The following is a 19,809-nucleotide window of genomic DNA, read 5'->3' on the forward strand; positions in this document are numbered from 1 at the left end:
CTAGGTACCCAACTAAAACAGCTTAAAGAACATTTTTTTCTGTGAAGGGCTGACATTTCATACTGTTCAAAGAAGTGGAGCCTGATAGGCATTTTGAGTCAAGGACCCAAAAAGTGAGTGCATTCAAAGCTATGATCCGTTCTAAAACCTTGTCAGGAGTATGGAAAATTATGAATTTCATGAGTAGATTTAGGGTAATGTTTCCTATACTTTCAACTCAGGTAATTTAAGGTCTCTGATGGCATAAAATATGTTTCTGTTTTCAGACATTTCATACAGTATTAAATGAGTGTTGGGTAGGAAGATGCATTGCTTGTATGTTTCCATTTAGGAGTCAGACTGAAGAATAATGAATTAAAGTGACTGTCATCATGACAACTGTAAGACAGAGAAGGGGTGGAAGAGTCACAGAAGGAGCTGAAGATCAGCCTTCAGAAGAGAAGAATGTGAAGTCTGATGGGGATGTTCTGTCTGGTAGGTAATGATTAGGACATTATGACTTTGTACTGTAGTGTTCAGCATCTGGTATCTGTCTTAGACACAGGTTAGAAATAGGTAAGTACCGAATAAATTTTCATACTTGAATATCTATTACCAAAATTAGTTGGATGAGAGAGAGCATGCAGATTACTGCATGGCAATCTCACTCCATTTTAAAACTCTAATTTATTCGGTAAAAACATTTTTTTTCTGTTTACTAATGGTGGTGCATTGTCAGATTTCTTATAGTTGTCATCCGTTTTTAAAGGAATCACAGTTCAAATCATTGGTAACATAAAAAGATTTGAAAACCTCTAATTGATCGTACTTAAATATAAGCAGATTGCATATGAAATATTACTTGAACTAGAAACCCTTGCTTTTTGGCTGCAGGACAGACTGGCTAGCTAAGTTTAAAAAAGCAGGCAGATATATTAAGAAGTTTGAAGATTTGATATCTTTGTGATCTAACAGTCATCCTCTACAGCTTTGATTTAGAAAAGATGCCCTTGAGGATATTCCAATTTGGATTTACAAATTAGATATGATATATATCTAGATTTATGTAGAGTTGTGGTGTTCTTAAACTATAACTACATTTTCCAAGTAAGGCACACTTTATTTCATTTTGCATGTACTTGAATTGCTATGAGCAAAGAAAAAACCTAACTTTATAAAGAGCTCTCAAAACCCTGTGTCCTGATGCCAGAATGTAACCTGTACTAGCACAGGCAGTGTATCAATGAGTTTCCAAAATTCATTAAAATTGAATCGTGTGCTTCACAGTTACACAGTCAAATATTTCTCTTCCAAGATCATACAGGTGGAAAGCTGTGGAACATACTTTCAATAACTCTTGGTGGAATTGTTGCCATTGGTGTTGGACTTCTTACTTCTTTTTATGTTGCTACGCTGCATGAAAATGACCTGTGGTTTTCCAATATTAAGGTAACAGTCATTTTCATAGTTTCATCAATCAGTGCTTTTGTAGAGCTTTAATAAGAATGTTAGTTGAAGTTTCATTTATTTATCTGTCTTGTAACTTGCTCAAAAACATAGAATATTTCAGTTGTTTTTTTTTTTAATTTGTTATGTAAAATCAGAAGTTGTGCTTCCCTCCCCACGACATTTTAAGTACTCAAGTCATTTCTGTAAATACCTTTCACCACTTTTTTTCGTCTAAATGCATTGTTATACAGCTGTGTGTGCCATTATTCTGCTGCCTGAGGGACAGCAATGGTTCTTCCAAGCACTGGTCATTATCAAGAAGAGAGTTTTAACAATCTGCTATGTGTTGCTTTATAAACATATCTTGTAGCAAAAGCAATCCAAAACTACCACCACCAAAAAAACAAAACAACAGTTAAAAATAATACACAAGATCCTGGCTCACAGTTCTTTAATTATATTTAAGCTATGATCCTGTAATACAATTTGGGCACAGTCTCTTACTATTCAATACTAATCTTATATAAGACTATTCTAAATGCGCAAACCTCAAAATACATTTCAGACAATTATCAATGTAAAACACTCTAGGGGAATTTTTATTCCCAAGATCCAGAACTGACTAGTTTTCTTCCCAGAATCATTGCATGGGAAAATAACACAGCTTTACGCACATCTAAATTTAACCAGAGAAAAGAAACAGGTGAGTAATTTTTCTTTGAAAATGCCTAAGATTGGTAGGCTCTGTTAGGTCTCCATGTATTACGTTATTCAAATATCTGTATTTAACTGGAACACTTGTATTGCAATATCATTCTTTCCTATAATAGGCACTTATCCTGTCCAAGACACATTTACATATTGAAAATAAAAATAGTTGGTACTTACTGAAGCAGTTACTGCTGTATTATACATATAATAGAGTTTTGTACCTGCTGTCATCTTTCTCTGAATGTAGAGATATATTGTATATTATATACGTATTAGGTGCACCTCAGATTTACCTTGTCCTTCCAAAAACAGGTATTGATGAATTCCACAGGTATTTTGAAGTACAAATATAAATGTCTACAAGTCCATGTCTGAACATTGTTTTCTTTTCTATTGAACTGATACACAGGGACACAGCACACTAAGAGAAGCAAGTCTGTAGTTGCAATTAAGTTGCCCCCCCAGTGGATGAAATGACCATTTTATTTGATCATTAAGTACAGAATGCCATTAGATTTCAAAACTGGAAAACACCCTAACCATATAGATATATTTTTAGTCTGTTGTCTTTGTAGCTCTCATTCCATCCTAAGGAATCGATATGATATCTAGTAACATCGGAGTACGTTGAACAATTTTAGCTAATTTGATGGAAATAGTCTTAAAAGTATTAAATTCATCTACCAACAGGTTAACTGAGAAAAACATACAGATACTCTTACTGAAGGTAAGAGGTAAGAAGGTATCTTAGTAAGATACTCTTACTATAATATGAGGTCAAAGATGTTAACTCCGCCAGAGAATCTGGGAGCCCCCAGGGCTAATTTTAAGCTGACAGCAACAGGAAAAACTTTAATGGGGTTTCATATACGTGTATCATTAGAGATAAAATAACCAGTTGTAACACAGAGCCAAAATCAGACAGGCTTTATACATACTGCTTTTTGGAGCAGTGAAAAGCAGTATGTATTCATGTTTGTATGAATATGTATGTATTATTCAGTGAAAATAGTCTATTTATGTTTTGCATGTGCACATTCTCAACTTACATTGGTTCTGAGGATATCTTTTCATGTAGAAGACTACCATTATACTTTGATCAGACAAATGCAATTTAGTTTTGTAAATGCTTACTTTCCAAGAAGGATTCAAAGATATTTCGAAAGACTTGTCCTTACATGATGTATTATAGGTTGAAAACAAACAGGTAGCAACCCCTGCAGTTTATTTGCAAATGCAAAGAATGTTGAGAATGATACGAGTCTGATAACATCTGCAGTTGTCTGCCAGGCCAGAGTTTGAACGTGCTTTCACTTTGGTTAACACAAAGCTTTCTAAGGTTTTAACATTAATTTAAATATAGGCAAGACTAATTTTCATGCCAGTATGCACATCTCAGTATCCATATTTTATACACATTTTTCTTGCCAGTATACCTATTTTATGGTGAGAAGTCAGACTAGCAAGATAAGAAATCTAAGCTGTATGAGATCCTCACAATTTTTTTTTTTGAAAATAAATGAATTTTTTTTTTCCTCTAACATTTTATAGTTTAGCCAAAGCATAAATATTTGCCTATCTTAAGCAAATATGAGAATTTTGAAAGATTTTTGGCTAAAAATTTGGACTTTTGGACTAATCTATACAGAAGCTTTTACATATACTGCTTAGGTAGAAAGGTAGATTTTTTTTTCTGAATTAAGACTACATTGATGCATGAACATCATAATTGCTTAGTTACAGAATTACACATTTTGCCAATTGTATTCAGCCCTAAAGACTAGAAGTAAAAATGACTTCATTGTGTGAAGTCATGAATTGTAACTTCAGTGTAATTGAAGTAACAACTTGTGTGTGCACTTGTAGTGATTGACTTTCTGTAATTTCAATTACAGTCAACAGAAAGCTGCTTCAGTTTTGGGTATTTTCCAGCACTGGTTCACCGGACTACCAAGAACTGTGGTCTGTGCTTGTTATACTGTTTTGTATTATTTTAAACATGGCTTTCAACAGTGTAGTGATTTCAGCTGGTTCAGTATGTGTGAGTCTTATTCCTAGTTGCTAATAAATATGCCTGCTATTACAAATTTGCCATCGTCATTGGAGAAGGCTATAATATTGTTTCTTTATCAGAAAAACTGAAAAAGCAGATTTTGAAGAGCCGTTTATGCTATGAAAGTGGTGCATGTCTGGTATTTATTTTTTTTTACTATTTTACTATCCCAAGACCTCCTGAAAAAAAATGCAGAAAAAAATTAGAATGGAAAATACCATGTCACATAATCAGAAGAGGTGTTTTCATGCACTTCTACCAGGGATCACAGAAGATTACAATGACTTATCTTGGTCAAGCTATTTGAAGAAAAAAAGCTTCAATCTCTCATATGCATCAAAACAATAAACATTTCTCTTTGTGATGGTACAAGCCGAAACAGGTTTCTTAGCCAAAAAGCCTTTCTCAATTTTCTGGCAAGTCTATTTCCAGTATTTTTCAGCAATTCTGATTTTTGATTGAGTTTATTGATTGCTTCTCAAGTGTAGTATCATTTTGGAAACATGCTGTTCTACAGAAATTAAAAAGGGTGGGAATTGCATCACCTTTCCTGTCAGCTGTTGTATTGCTTGTTCAAATGCAAACTCAGAAGAAATCTTGAACAGGCCAAGGCCACACAACAAATTAATGCTCTAACACAAACAGTTAAACATTCAGAGCTTTCATTTGTTCTTCATCCCCTCTGAGTAAGCATTTAGGTGACTGCTGTTTCCTTTACCTTGAATAAAGTTGCTGCTTGTAAGAAAACCAGGAATAAAAATATCAAGCTTCAAATCTTTCAGACATACAGCATAAAAAGCCTAGGATTCTTTCTCTGAGTGCCTCTATTTTACCTCTTTACATTCTGAATATAAAATAAAGACGAGAAAAAGTGGAGAAACTGGCAGCTAGATAATTAGAACTTCCCAAAGTGAATATGTAAGCCATAAACAGGGGGAGGGCACTCCAAAACTTTTGTGGTATTTTTCCAAAGAAGTATCAATTGAGTGGCTGTTGGGTGCTTTTATTCCAGATCAAAAATCATCTGAGTAGGAGCCATGCCATCCTAACAGATGGGCATAAGGTTAACCAGGCAACAGACCATGTACGTGGATTAAATACGTTTGCTGAAGGCATGATTTGCAACCAGAAACGATGACAGCAGCCATCTGTATTGAGTTGCCACTTATACAGTTGAGAAGATTTTCAAATCTTAAATGGAACAGCTAAAGGATGTTTTCAGTAACACAAATTGTGCTTTAGTTTTGTCAAAAGGTAAAACAAATTAGAGCTTTGCTAGTGCTCTTTATTTGTAGAAAAGCTCAACTCAGACTTTGGCTGATTGTTCAGTATCTGGGATGACTCAGTTAGGGATCTTACGGAAATTTGACTTCCAGAATTTTGTACTGCTCTAGAGAGGAAGAGTCCTTTGTATTTTGTTTTGAATGGTTAATACTATCAGACTACAATTGCATAAATAGAAATCATATGCCATACAATACTGGAGGATTTTTTTATAACAGTGATAACTTTGTTGAACACATACAAATTGAATATACAATAAGGCATGTGTGCTTTTATAATGCTTACCCGTAAGTCCATATGTTTTTATTGTCATGGAATACTAGAAAAAGTATAAGTTGCTGTAGAACTGGAAAAATATTGCACGTGAATAAAACAGATGTTATCTTAGCATGAAACAGATGTAAAACTCACTAGTGTTTGTCTCATAAAGTATAGAATTTGGTTGAATACAGCTGGTGCCAGGATTACAATTTAATCACGTTTGAATGCATTTTTGCTAATTAGATCCCCCTCTGTGACTCTGCTCTCCCCCTTAATAAATTCCAAATGTTAACATTTCTTCTTCTTTTTTTTTTTTTTTAAACACTTTGAATCATCTGCTTTTTGGTATTTTGGTATTAGAAGACTTCAGTAGTGATGAATTTGAAAATAGAGCTCATTCAAAATCCAGCATTCTCATTTTGCTAAGTACGTAGCTTTTAGTATGTAGTGCCAATATCAGTTTCTTCTGATGGTATTATAATTATTTGTATGCTGCAGAGCATCTGGAGAGTTTAATTGTGGACTTATTTTGAATCAGATGCGTTTTTATCTGTTGATTTTTCTCAGACCAGAACTAATATTGATTTATTCTGTCAATAGTTAACTTCAATAAAACATGTGTTTTGGTTTAAGATATGGTGTACTGGGCAGTAGAGAAAGGAGGAGCATGATTATGATTATTATTATTAACCCCATTTTTTTTTATTATTATTTTTAACCCCATTATGGGTTCTGTGCCAGCAGAAGAGATGAGACTGTTTAAGAGAGGTGAAGGTCTTGAAATTCTGTGCAAGGTTGCTTTAACCAGAATGGCATTCATAAAAATATCAGAATCATATCATTCTGTTACTTCAGTAATTTTGTAAAAAAACAAACAAAACATGAATTAATAAGGTTATCTTTAGAAATCTCACCAAAATTTCTTAATGTATGACTTCCTTACACCGCATATGGGGACCTCATTGGATTGCAAATTGGGATATTAACCTTTTCTAATTAACTGCTTAACAGAGATAATTGAAGGAATGTGTTTATCAAAACTACTACAAAGATCACTACTAAGAAAATAATTTTGTATAAGATGCCTATTATTTCTCATCAAATTGGCTGTTCATGCAGTCTTATCTTGGTTAAATGTGGTCATCCAAGGCTCTGATTTTGTTTTAAATTTCATTAGGTCTTCATAACTAATAAGTTAACAGAAGGAAACAAATGCCTAAGCCTGTCTGAGAGCAGTTTTTTATCTAGGAGAGCTTTCACAGTTCACTAGACCTCACCTGCTTTAGCATCAGCTAATAAAAAGGTAGAGTTTGAAATGCACATAATTTAGATAATGTAAACATTTTTGGATTAAAAAATAACTCTACCTGTGCCTAAAAACAAGTAGATAATCTTTTTTTTTTTTTAACGTATATTTTAAGTGTGAGAGTAATGATTAGCTGGCTTATTGCAAGAAACAGCTTTTAGGAAAATGGGCAGCAGATTACCCTGCCAGTTGAAATCTCAGAGTTGGGATAATGATGTAGTCCCAAGTATAGCACATTGATTTAATCAAGCCTTAAGGTGGCAAAACCATGGAGCACTACAGTGTAACCACATCTGGAAGAAAAGTTTAAATGCATGGAGCACGCATATGCAGTTTTAAAGTCCACCCCTTGGCCACTGCACCTATCTAAACACTGAATAATTCAAAAATAGTAAAAGATCCAAAATGTTTCAGAACTGCATATCAGAACCACCAAAGGCACATACATTTCTATAGTTAACAGAAGCATCAACACCTCAGCCCTTTTGCCTCTCACCCTAAGTTGTTCGTGTATTTTATTTAAATTAAGTTGCATAGAATACATAAATCCAAAGACTCAAACTACTGAATAGGCCGGTTCCCCCATTGTAGACAGAATTAGAATTTCATGTTTTTATTTATACTGAAATTTGAAATAAATTTTCTATTTTAAAATTGACTCTTTAGTAATTGTTATTTGGATGAGTATCTGATGAAATTAATTAGATCAGAATATTAGAAGTTTACTTACATAGGCAAGTTTAACATAATTGGTACCAAAATTCACTAGTTACCGTATCCATTGGGTTGACTTGATGGAAAAACATGGCAGCTTCATTTGACTGCAAAAAGCAAATAGAAAGTGAATTTATTATTGAACTTTAACTTGCAGGAAGTTGAAAGAGAAATTTCATTCAGAACAGAATGCGGACTTTATTACTCCTACTACAAACAGATGATTCAGGCTGCTTCCATCCAGCAAGGTATTGTAAACTGTAAAGTAAGTTTTCCTTTGTGTTGCCAGCTGACTGTTTTTAACATTTTTTCAAATATAGTTGAAGACAAGGAATACCATAACTGTGAAAGATGGTGTAACAGTTGTACTGGAGACATATTTGTTCTGTTCATCCACCAAGGAGCCACTAAGTTATGGATGTAATCAGTTTCACAGTGATATATTGGTTTCTGTCCCACACCTTCACCTTCAGAGGAAGGCAATGTCTTTGGGAGACAGCTTTCATATTTGTTCAGATTTCAGCCTTGTTGGTTTATTCAGTTTATTACTCTTATTTTTACTCTTCTCTTCTTGTTCAACTTAAATGATGAATTATTTGCGGGAAGGGACAATTTCTTGTTGTATGCCTATACAGTAAGTGACACAATGGCAGTTTTCAAAAGCAAACCATATACAATGACAGGGTTTTCTGTGATAGTGTCGTGTTTTCTAGATACGTAAATGTTGCTCCCTATCAATTTTCCTTATACTACATTTGTCAATAGTAACATCACCTGTGTTCAAAGTAGTGACAAGAATGGTTCGCAAGATCTAGTACATACCACTAACTCTATACTAGGAATGTAAGTGTAAAAATAAATGTTTTATGCATTACTAAATATATAGTACTTGAATTAGCACTCTAAGTCACATTCTCAGCAGGGAAGCTGAGGACATCAGAAGGTCATAGTGATTTAGAGGTAATGTAATCTGAATCCTTGGCTCAACATATGCAGTTTTTGGTGAAAGATCCTAAAATACCTTTGAAAAAGTTATTCACTGTTCAAATGAAGATGGAGGGGGGAAAATGACCATCTCCTATTTCAATTTCTCTTTATCATTAAGGTTTACATGGTTTAGTATATGACAATAAAACTGAATCTGTGAGGACAATTAACATACTTGAAAGAATGAATGTTTACCAGGAGGTGTTTCTCAGCATTCTGTATAGGATTCTTCCAATTCAGGTAGGCATTTATTTATGGCTTTAGATTGTAAGTGCATTATGAAGTTTGCCCAGTGAATCATAGCTCCCCTTTTCAGTTATTTTCTAATTAGAAATATTTCTGATACCTTTGTAATTTATCAAAGCAAAACTTCATATATATTAAGTATAATCCTCTCCCCAAGTGTTTTATGTCAACATCAGTGTTCTTGTGTTTTACAGCAATACCTAGAGCCTGTTTATTTTTATATCTACACTTTGTTTGGACTTCAGGCAGTATATGTCTTTGCTCTGTATGTAACAAGCTGGCTTCTTAGTGGAACATGGCTTTCAGGGTTATTGGCAGCTTGCTGGTATATTACAAACAGGTAAGTGAGATTCAGTATTCAGTCTTCCAAAAATTTTTACCTCATGTCAAAGGTAGAGCATTAAACCTTCAAATGCATGATTAATTAGAAGAAAAAATAAGGTCTCTCTCCAGATTAGACACAAAATGGAAAAAATAATAGAAAATAATTAGAAAACAATCAAAAATGGGTTGAAGATGCAGAAGTTTCAAGAAATTGGAGTAGAAAAATTGTGTAAATTAGTCTCAGAAAATGGACTACAAATCTCAGATATGCCTGGATCTCCAGATGATATGTCCTGTATTTTCCAGCCTAGGGTCCCTTAGATGTTAAAGACATCTGCTAATATGCCCTTTAGGTCTCACCTTAGTATCCACCCACCAGAGATTATAAACAACCTAAGATCATCTTTTTATCAATTGATTTCTCCATTCAGAGAGAAACATGGAGGAACTGGCTTTACATCAGCACTAAGCTGCTGGAATGAAGCTAAGACTAGTGACATAGACTGTTCTGTGTTGATGTTTTTTTTTTAACTTTTAATTGAGATTTTGTAATGACTGCCTATTGGAGAGCTTGTACTAATTCCTGTAACATACCTTTTATGTTAGAATATTCAAAACATTACCTCAAGCTTCTGACCAGTCTAGTGGTTTTCAAATCCAATGCATTGGGATCACATTGAGGAACTTGATGTCTTAATATTCTGATATGCGCTTTACAGAAACCAAAAGACAAAGTGTAATTACCTGTAGCTTAAATTCCACATGCTGGACTCCAGAGGTGTTTTTCGGGGAGAGGGGTTGATTTTTTTCATTTTTGAATTACTCAAGCTGTATTTCAGAAGTAAGGTTTAATCCATACTATATTCTTTTTCTCACAGTAAGTAAAGTTAAAGCACAGCAGCTGAGGTACAGAAACAGCTTGCAGATTTGCAGGACCTTCATAATGATATTTTTTCTAGAACCAGGCATGTTAAGTTTAGAGTCTTCATTTCTAAAACACCACAAAACATGCCTGTCATTGCAGCCTCTCTGTCACCCAAGTTAGTGTTCTGTTTGTTTTAAATTTATGAAACTGTTTGTTTTGTATAGAATAGATACTACAAGAGTAGAATTCACCATTCCCTTAAGAGAAAACTGGGCACTACCATTCTTTGCGGTTCAGATTGCAGCCATCACATACCTACTCAGAACGCATTTGCAGCCAGCTCAAGAAGTGAGTATTTCTTAAAAGTATGACACAGCAAAACTAGTATCAGAAAACTGTCTCTAAAACTTAGGAGAAAATACTTAAAAAGCATTTATAGCACTGGAGATATATATGTGTACACACACACACACACACAAATTGCTTACAAAGATTAAAATATCCTTTAGATTTAGTTGGAAAACAAACATATATATGCTCAGCATTGAAAAAAATATGCTGAAACTTTTAGCTTTAAAATTAAGCTCTATAGAGTACAAAACAGCAGCACAGGAGACAGGAAAAAAGCTTGTTGAAACTCAAGTAATAAAGCTTTTCCTTTGCTTTCATTTGTATTACAAAAATAGGAGGTTGTGCCAATCTGCAGCAATAAAAGTAAGTTGATGATAAACTCTGACAAACAGTCATTACTCCTCAATTTGTTCAAGTCAACTACTATTTATAGCATAATAAATCACATCGCATGTCAATCTATGGGCTGAACATATCTGAAAACTCACCATTTTCTTGCAGCTATTGTGAAGCAAATTAACTCAATCACAGCTGAAACCAGAACATATTACAGTGATAAAATACAGGTGTAAATACAAGAGCTTGAGGTCTAAAAATACTATCTTACAAGCAGTTACTGCAGAGAGCATGTATTAGCAATTTTAAAAATTAATTTAAAATAAATTAAATCCCTGATTTTTTTTCTGATGAAGGAAAATAAAGTTTAATAAAACTTTTTTCCACCCTCCCAGAGACTGACACTTCTCGCTGTATTCATAGCAACCTTCCTCTTTAGCTTGACATGGCAATTTAATCAGTTTATGATGCTGATACAAGCATTGGCGTTATTCATACTGGACTGCTTTGATATGCTTCCCACAGCGAAGGTAAGAACCAAACTTTTCTCTTTTCCATCATCAAGCTATGGAAGCATTGCATGTATGCCTTTCAGCTTTTGAATAATCATAGTGCATATATTTTAAGTGGGAAAAGTGAACAATCAAATTTCTCATTTTTTTTAGCTGATTTTATTTCACTTCATGTATTCACTCCAGTTAATTTTAGTCTAGTTTTGTTTAGACACAACTATATTTTGACATTACTAAGGCAATGCTTTTAAACACCATCTCAACAGTTATCTAGTACCACAGCTTGAGCATGTCCTCTGGAAGTGACTAGGAAAAAAAAAAAAGGCACAAGAAATCTTTGCCTGAGCTGAAGTCATAACAGGCTATGAATTTTGCCTCAACCATTCTGCATCCTTGTTTGAAAGTTAGGTTGTAGGCACTGTACCACAGAAGAGGAAAATAGACTGGAGGGCTCAAAAGAAGCAGTTAGATTTCATGCATTGAAATTCACCACGAAATAACAACATTATCACTGTTGCTAAACAGAAGGAGCTGAAAAGTCAAACAAATGTCACTAGGAAATTAAGGGATCATGTACTGTCAATCTTCAGAAATGGAAGCACATTGTAGAAGATGAAAACATTGAACTCAATATCAGTGTGAAATTCTACTGAGATTAAATCTAAAATTTTCATTATGTGTTCAAATGTAACCTGAGGTTAGCAATTAATGTGACTAATTAGCTACCTTAACGTTTGGCAATCACAGAATGTTAGGGATTAGAAGGAACCTTGAAAGATCATCTAGTCCAATCCCCCCCAGTTATACTATAATGGACTTATTGCACCACTTATTCCATGTTAATTTTTCAAAAGCGCTACTTAACACTACTGGAGTTTGATGGTCATTTGGTACTGACTTTGGCCACTGCAGTAGTACAAGACTAAACTTCACTTTTTGTAAGGTAAAATTTGTGTTTTGGTACAACTGTATCAGAAAATCAGCTGACTTTTTTAGCACATGTATTCAAGTGAATTGTCATAATAGTTCTGTATTGTTTGAAAAGACATAAATGAAGTTACACAGAAATCAGATGTTTAATTGCTATACTGCACTGTGCTGTATGTCTTTGGTTGTAAAGACATTACAGAGGCTACAGATACAGTTTTATGACTAAAGAAAATAGATAACATAAATCAAAAAAAATTAGTTAGATAAATTCTAACTAATTAATATTTTCCTCACTCTGCAAGTGTTTAATTTGTCCAATTTATGACAGCATCAGATTTTCTTAGGAAAGGTATAAAATACTAAATCTATTTCAAGACATAAATATAGGAAGAGTATAGTAATGGATCTAGGTGTGATGATATAGCGCAAGACAACATATTTTTTGTAAAAGTAATTGATGTTGAAATAAATTATAAAACATATTCTAAGAAAAGCAGCTGACTAAAATTTTGTAGGCATAAAAGTATCATTATTTTTACAGGTTACATGGCTCTATATCATCCAAATTTCTGGATTACTGCTAGTCTGTGTCCTACAGTTTTTTAATTCTATGATTCTTGGATCATTACTTATAAGCTTTAATGCTTCTGTCTTGATAGCAAGAACAATCCAGGTATGTACTGAAATATGTTTGAAGTATATATCACAATATAATCTATATATATATTACACATTATGTATTATAAATGAAAAATTTGTGTGCATTACAGTCTTAAATTACCTAATACAAATTACAGGAATTACTTTAGAGTAGAGGAACAAAAATATTGCGTGAACAAATAATGAATTCAGTTACACTAACTACAGTGTAACTGAGCATATTGAACACCATAATTCTGTGATTGCTATTAACATATGATTGTGCAAGCTTCAGTTTTGATCCTGCAAAAAAATTGCATAAATGGACTACACTTGTTTCAGCAGGACTCGTCTTAGGTTTACAGATCTGCCTCTAGCAAAATATTCTATGAGATCTAGATATATGTTGAATTCAGTTTACAGAAATCTATTGTTTCTTTCAAAGATTAGGATTTTTTCCTCTATTTGCAGTTCTTTTTTTTTCCTATTACTAGCATTGTTGATTGCCTCTAACCAGGATATATGAACCTGTAGAGTCTTTCCTGCTCTCTCTCACTATTGTGACTTTTTAAAATCAGGACTGTTTTTTTTTTTTGTTTGTTTTGGTTTTATAGTTAATGTCTGCACCTAATGCAAGTTGTCTGTGAGCATGAGAAGTTCAGTTCTTGGATCTGGAGCTTTGACCTGGAAAATTGGTCAAAATCACATCAACTGATAGTTTTAGTCAGAATACACTTTTAATTTGACTCTCCACCTAAATGTGGCAAAAGGCACATAATGCTACTGAAGTTAGAGGAATCCTGGATCACAACTGCAGTTTCTCTGGGTGCCAGTAATTGTGTAAATATTGCTTTTGGTGCCACCTCTAAGTGAAGGCTATTCGGCTAGTTAAATAACTGTGCCAAAAAAATATGCTGGAGCGTTCTTTATGATGCTGTCCCTTCGGTTTCAGGGAAGAAATGTATCTTGTTTCTGGATACTTGGTTATGATGGAATATTTGCTTACAAGAGCCTAATACATATCCTGATAAAAGGCCTAACAAATAAGTGGTTTCAAATAGTCTTTGTTGGTTTTGTTCCAAATATATACGAATCCTAAATATTTTAAATATTGAAATCCTAATATTTTCTTCTCTCTAGAAAAACTTAAAGAAGGGCAACTTGTTTAATAGGCTTGGGAAACTTATCCTCCATGTACTATTAGTCTCAAGCTTGACTCTTCTAGTAAATAAATTCATTAAGGTAAGGAAATATTTTTTTAACACAGTAATACTACAAAATTTAATTTTGTAATATTGAAAGGTACTTGAGATCATCTACAATAATACCTTTAAATAAAAATTGCAAAGATATCACTGCATTTCTAAGAATAGGTTTCAGAAATTAAAAGATTGCTTTGCTAATCTTTTTGGTATACTTTAAGACATACAATCTTAAAACTCTTAACATAAAACTACAGGTGAACTTCAAGTTATGAATGTGTATTTGAATATGTAGTGTTAATTTATAAAAAATAGATTTATACTGCATTATGGTACTGCAAAATTTCATTTAATTCACTTTTCAGTGGATGCAATTAAAATAAATGCTTGCTGTAAAACTGACGTAGACTATTCCGTACTTTTATTTACTTCTTGTGCATCAAGAGATCTGCACAATAGTACAGACAGAAGCAGTTTTCTGCTTTTCAAGAGATTGTAAAACTGACATTAAAACTTAGTACATATCTAATATAAAATACCATGGTAAGATGTAATAAGTCATTGAAGTAAAACTTAGCTAAAACCAACCTGTCATGGGTAAAATTTATCTGTAAATAAGAAACCAATATATGTATTTTGAAAGGTAAATAACTTGTCCTTTGATTCACAGCACCAAATTACAGGGTGCTTTGCAATCAAATAAGCACTCGTTCTATCTCAGTAAGCCTGTGTGCTTCATAGTTTAATTTCAAAAGTAAAAAACAAGTTTACTAGGTGAAGCTTAATTTTTCAGTACTTAGAAATATTGATTGCTTTTTTTTTTTATTATTATTTCCTTTTGTAGAAAAGTCTTAATCTTGAATCAGATGAACATATATTCAAATTCCTGAAAGCAAAATTTGGATTCGGGTCAACAAGGTATGAGTTAGCTGCAATTTTACTTTTTGTTGTAAAGCTCCAATAACTGAAGTCTGCAGGTTGTTGCTTATTTAAAATCTTAGTAATGAATCATGAATTTTTACCATGTTTATGTCAGACTTTTTTTTTTCCCATAAAAAGCTATACAACTGTGGCTGTATAATTGCTTGGAAAAAAGGAAACTTTGGTCCTTTTTGATATCAAGTTATGAAATACACGATGACAAGTATTATTCTTTTTTCTTTAGAGATTTTGATGCTAACCTCTATCTTTGTGAAGAAGCTTTTGGTTTACTACCATTAAATACTTTTTCAAGACTCTCGGATACATTACTTTTTTACGTCTACATATTCAGTCTCTTCCCTTTGACAGTAGCAGCTCTCATTGTTGCCTTTCGGAACCTCAGGTAAAATATGTTTTAAAAATAATTCCCCCTTTTTTTTTTAAATCAGTTTTCTTCAGCAGGCCAAGAAACTGACAGTTGAATGCAGCAGCATACATTACGACTTTCCACATGTGCTAAGGAAACAATAGGATGTACTACATAGAGATCAGGCAGAATAAGAGATTTCCTATTAAAGCTAAAAATACAATCAGTGTAACAGGTCTGAACAAAGAAATAATCTCCGCAAGATTCTTCCCAGTTCTTTTGTTTGCTGTTGAAGTTCTGCAGTATATACAGAGTTGTTTGTTGGTTAGGCTTTTTTTTTTCCTTCTGGTGAAAGGAGGAGAAAGTGTGCTTTTTTATTTTTTTTTAACATACGTGTTAGTTTCTATAGTTCATCTCATTTTCCCTGTGTAAGGTACTCAAAGATTTCCCGGATGGGTGTCCTCAAGCTGCCCAGATAGGAACTAACATACTCTGACCTGAACTGTTGCAATCTGTGTAAAGAGGTGGCAAGAACGGTAGATTGCAACTGTCCATCACCTGCCACCAGGTAATTTAGATTAGTTCCTGTAGCTAAGGTGTAGGATTTGGAGGAATTTACAGAACAGTAGAAGAAAATTAGTACTAAATACAAATTTAAATTTATTTTAGTTTTTAAAGTAAATGATTAATTATAGACTACTCTGTTTTACATTTATAATGTGGGCAAAAGTTAGAAGGGATGATAGGAAACCTGATTAACCAAAAATTAAGGAGTATTATATTACTAATATCAATCACTGTAGGCTTTATGGAAAATAAGAAAAAGGTGTGAAGGGCAAAGGGGAGTGAGAGAGGGTCTGGCACATAATGATTCTAAAACTATGATATGGTGATTGTGCAGTCCTCTGTGAGGCATTTTGGTGGCATTCAGATGACATATTGAAAAACTAATTGCAGTAGTCAATTTTTAAAAACTAACAAAAGACTCTACAGCTATTTATTACTGTAACCCTTAATGTAATCTAAGACTTCACTGCAGTTTTTAATACTGACCCAATTATGTCAACTACCCCCTCAAAACAAACAAACAAACAGGGAAAACCCCCACATGCATTTAAGCAGCTTCTTTTTTGACCAGACCTCTATGAACATTCACAAAACTGGCCACATTAGACAATAACAAGTTCTTCAGCACTTCCTTTCTGTAAGCTTACTTTTCTGTAGATGGACTAAATTCTACAGTTTAAGTAGCATCCAGGTATACCAACAGAGAACCACAAAACACAGTAAAGTTTTTACTGTCATCAAAAGCCTTGTGAATCCTGTGGGAGTAGCTGCTTCAAGCAATAGACCAAGTTGTTCAGCTATACCTTTCTGTAAATAATTGTGTCTCGTTCTCAACGTATTTAAACCCACTGCACATGCAGAAAACCAAAATGAAAATGTTGCTCTATCAAGTTGGTGCTATCAGGCTTACTTATATCGCAGATGTAATACAAGATTGTGGACTGATAGCAACAGTATTGCTCTTTTGCATCAGGATTAAATGTGCTTTTTTTAAAATACTGCCAACTACTATATGATGTGTGTAACAGAACTTAATATAACACTTTGTTTCTTGTGTTCAATCAGTGGTTCAAATCAAGTTCAGGAAAAAGCAGAATATACAATAACACTGAAGCCTGATGCTGCTTACAACTTAATTCACACAGTTCTTTTTGGGTGTCTGGCATTAAGCACAATGAGGTACAACATTTTTTTGTTGTTATTCTTGTTGTTATTATTTTAAAGGTTTTTGTAGACAATATATTTTAGTAAGAGTGTAAAATGCTGACCATAACCTGATAGCGCCATGAATCTTCTTTTCTCTCCCTGGTGTATCACCTCCTCTTGACTGAGACATTTCCCCAAATTCTGCCAAAAACTATTGTTTGGAATTTGGGGAGCAGATATGTTTTCAAGAGCACATACCAAAGTGTAATGCTGATCTTTCATTAAATTACTTAAGAGTCCTGAAAGTCCAAGAAAACTGTGTTCAAAATGTCTGTAATATAACTGCTCTCATCAGTACAGCTTAGCAGAGTTCCAGATGATAAGCAAAAAAATTGTGTGCATTCTTTCAGAATGAAGTACCTGTGGACGTCCCACATGTGTGTATTTGCATCTTTTGGCCTGTGTAGTACAGAAGTATGGCGACTAATCCTGAAATGTGTTCATCTCTACACATCACAGCGGGTTGGCACTATACTTACTGGATTTCATGAAGTTAATTTTTGCTTCATAGCTAAGTCAATCAAGACTCAAAGCTATAAATATTGTTTGTAGTCCTCTTAAAATAGTTATTTCCGAAGTATATTTGTATAAGCTTATCAAGTAAAATACATTTTCCAGTATTTTATATATTAAACAATTCCATTTGAATACACTAGATGGCAATATTGATGTAGCTGTGAAAAATAACTACAATTTTACTAAAAAAAAGTCTTAATCACAATAATAAGAAAGCAGCAGTCTGAAGAGAACTTTAGAGTCTGTTAAACTCAACTGTACAGTGTTTTATCTTGGTAGAAGATTGATTAAAGAGATATAAATCCATCATTTTGTGGTAGAAGTATAAGGGCTTTACTTCAAAACAAAATGAGAATATGAACTTAAAATTCAAAATGTGTAAATTCTACCACATAAGCATGTAATATATATCAATATATTGAAAATGAAGTATAAAAAAGATGTATCATCAGAATAACCTTTTTTTTTTTTGGGATTTCTTTTAGACACAAATGATTAAATATTCCATACCAATAATTACATTGCTATACATTTCATATAAGGTAAGTATTTTTCTCTCTCAGTGTTTTGGCCTTTTTTAATTGCATGGGATTTTCATTTTTTACTAAGGAGATGTTGTCTGTACATAATTGCATAGAAAGTTTTAAAAAAAAAAGTGAATACACCTTTATTCATAAGATATTACATTATAATACATTATAATATATTCATAAGATATTACATTATAATATATTACATTATTCATAAGATATTACATTACTCATTTGATCCAAAGGATTGTTCATAGATACAAATGTTTGTCTGCATTTATATGCATAAATTAGCAGGTATGATTTATTTGCCTTACTTACTGGAAATTTGTTTTGATTTTAACTAAGTTGCAGATAGTATGCAGATAAGATGCAGATTGTAAAATTGTATGATGATGTAGGAGTAGAAATAATCAAAACATTCTCTACTGCAGTGCCTCCTCTGACATTTTAAAATACAGAACAGACCAAAAAAACATAAATAACAGGCTAAAATAATAACTTTTACAAGTTTATTAGTCTGTCAGTCTGTCACAGCAGTGAGAATTATATCATTAAATTAATGGGCATATCATCCTTTTAATCTGCATTTGCAAAGAAAAAAAGTCAGAAGGCACTTGGTTGCAGACATTTTTTCTGCAAGACCTAGTATGAGATGAGACTATTTCTGTTAAATAATTACCTTCAGAGAAACTCCAGGTGAATTTGCATTATTAAAGTTAAAAAGGTAGTAGTAAAGTGTAACAGTTAAGAAAGTTGCTAAGAGTTCACTCCAGAAGTATGTTCTTTGCTCCTCCACTTTAATAAAATGAAACAAAAAGTCAAAAAAAAAAAAAAAGGAAAAGTTTATTTAGCAAAGTTACACTGATGAATTCTACTTAAATTTTCCTGTTACTCTGCTAGAGGATTTTCTAGGATTTTTTTCATTGGTGTGCTAGCTGAGAAGGAAGTTTTCTATCATGTTTTCCCTTTTTATCATCTCTGAAAATAATCAAAATAATGCCATTTCTTTTGACACGGGTGATGCTAAGAGCATAACATTCTAATGACTTAATGTGACAGATTAGCCTGAAATACTTTCCCTCCTACTCTCCATGAAGAGATACAAAGTTGCTGAATCTGTCAGATTCAATTCTAAAGTCAACAAAAATCAATGATTCTCATATGCTTTAGATCAGTTGTAGTTGTGCTCAGTCTGTCTGAAAAGCCTTATTTTTTGTGTTTCTTCTAAATATAGGAAATCATTTTTATTGACATTAAAAATTAAATTTTTCAGAAGTGCTCAGTGGGAATAAAAATATACATCAACCTAGTATTTTTTTCTTTCAGAAGTCATTTCTTCCAAGCACAGAGGAATATATGATATATTTGTGCTTTGTGGGGGAAAAAAAAAAAAAAAAACGCTAATAGTGAGCTTTCAGGAAGGAAGCCTAGCTGACAGGTAAAACTTGTCACCAGATTCCCTGTCAATGACTGGAATAAATATTCTTAGAAAGAGTGATCCAGAAACTATCCATCAGTTCTTTGAGAAAGTATTTATTTATTATTCTTCC

The 19,809-nt window shown here is 33.2% G+C and overlaps 1 protein-coding gene across 6 annotated transcripts in view; it reads left to right on the forward strand.

Annotated features, from left to right (window-relative positions):
- The window catches only part of DPY19L3 (dpy-19 like C-mannosyltransferase 3), a 38,202-nt gene that overhangs the window by 1,425 nt on the left and 16,968 nt on the right, over positions 1 to 19,809 (forward strand). For 3 of the 6 annotated variants that reach the window (XR_011812172.1, XM_027466824.3, XM_027466821.3), the window contains exons 2-16: positions 5 to 113; positions 332 to 474; positions 1,295 to 1,428; positions 7,915 to 8,005; positions 8,863 to 8,984; positions 9,185 to 9,330; positions 10,404 to 10,527; positions 11,262 to 11,396; positions 12,850 to 12,981; positions 14,088 to 14,189; positions 14,994 to 15,067; positions 15,315 to 15,473; positions 17,070 to 17,183; positions 17,561 to 17,672; positions 18,212 to 18,268. Coding sequence is in view for 5 of the 6 variants with exons in the window: in XM_027466824.3 (XP_027322625.1) it covers positions 372 to 474; positions 1,295 to 1,428; positions 7,915 to 8,005; positions 8,863 to 8,984; positions 9,185 to 9,330; positions 10,404 to 10,527; positions 11,262 to 11,396; positions 12,850 to 12,981; positions 14,088 to 14,189; positions 14,994 to 15,067; positions 15,315 to 15,473; positions 17,070 to 17,183; positions 17,561 to 17,672; positions 18,212 to 18,268 (1,605 nt within the window). In the remaining variant the exon portion in view is untranslated. Of the gene's footprint in view, positions 1 to 4; positions 114 to 331; positions 475 to 1,294; positions 1,429 to 7,914; positions 8,023 to 8,862; positions 8,985 to 9,184; positions 9,331 to 10,403; positions 10,528 to 11,261; positions 11,397 to 12,849; positions 12,982 to 14,087; positions 14,190 to 14,993; positions 15,068 to 15,314; positions 15,474 to 17,069; positions 17,184 to 17,560; positions 17,673 to 18,211; positions 18,269 to 19,809 lie in introns of those variants that run through there. The other 3 variants (XM_027466823.3, XM_027466822.3, XM_038185349.2) reach the window with 3 other exon arrangements.

This window comes from Anas platyrhynchos, chromosome 12 (genome assembly GCF_047663525.1).
Source record: "Anas platyrhynchos isolate ZD024472 breed Pekin duck chromosome 12, IASCAAS_PekinDuck_T2T, whole genome shotgun sequence".
In the NCBI taxonomy this organism is placed as follows: domain Eukaryota; kingdom Metazoa; phylum Chordata; class Aves; order Anseriformes; family Anatidae; genus Anas; species Anas platyrhynchos.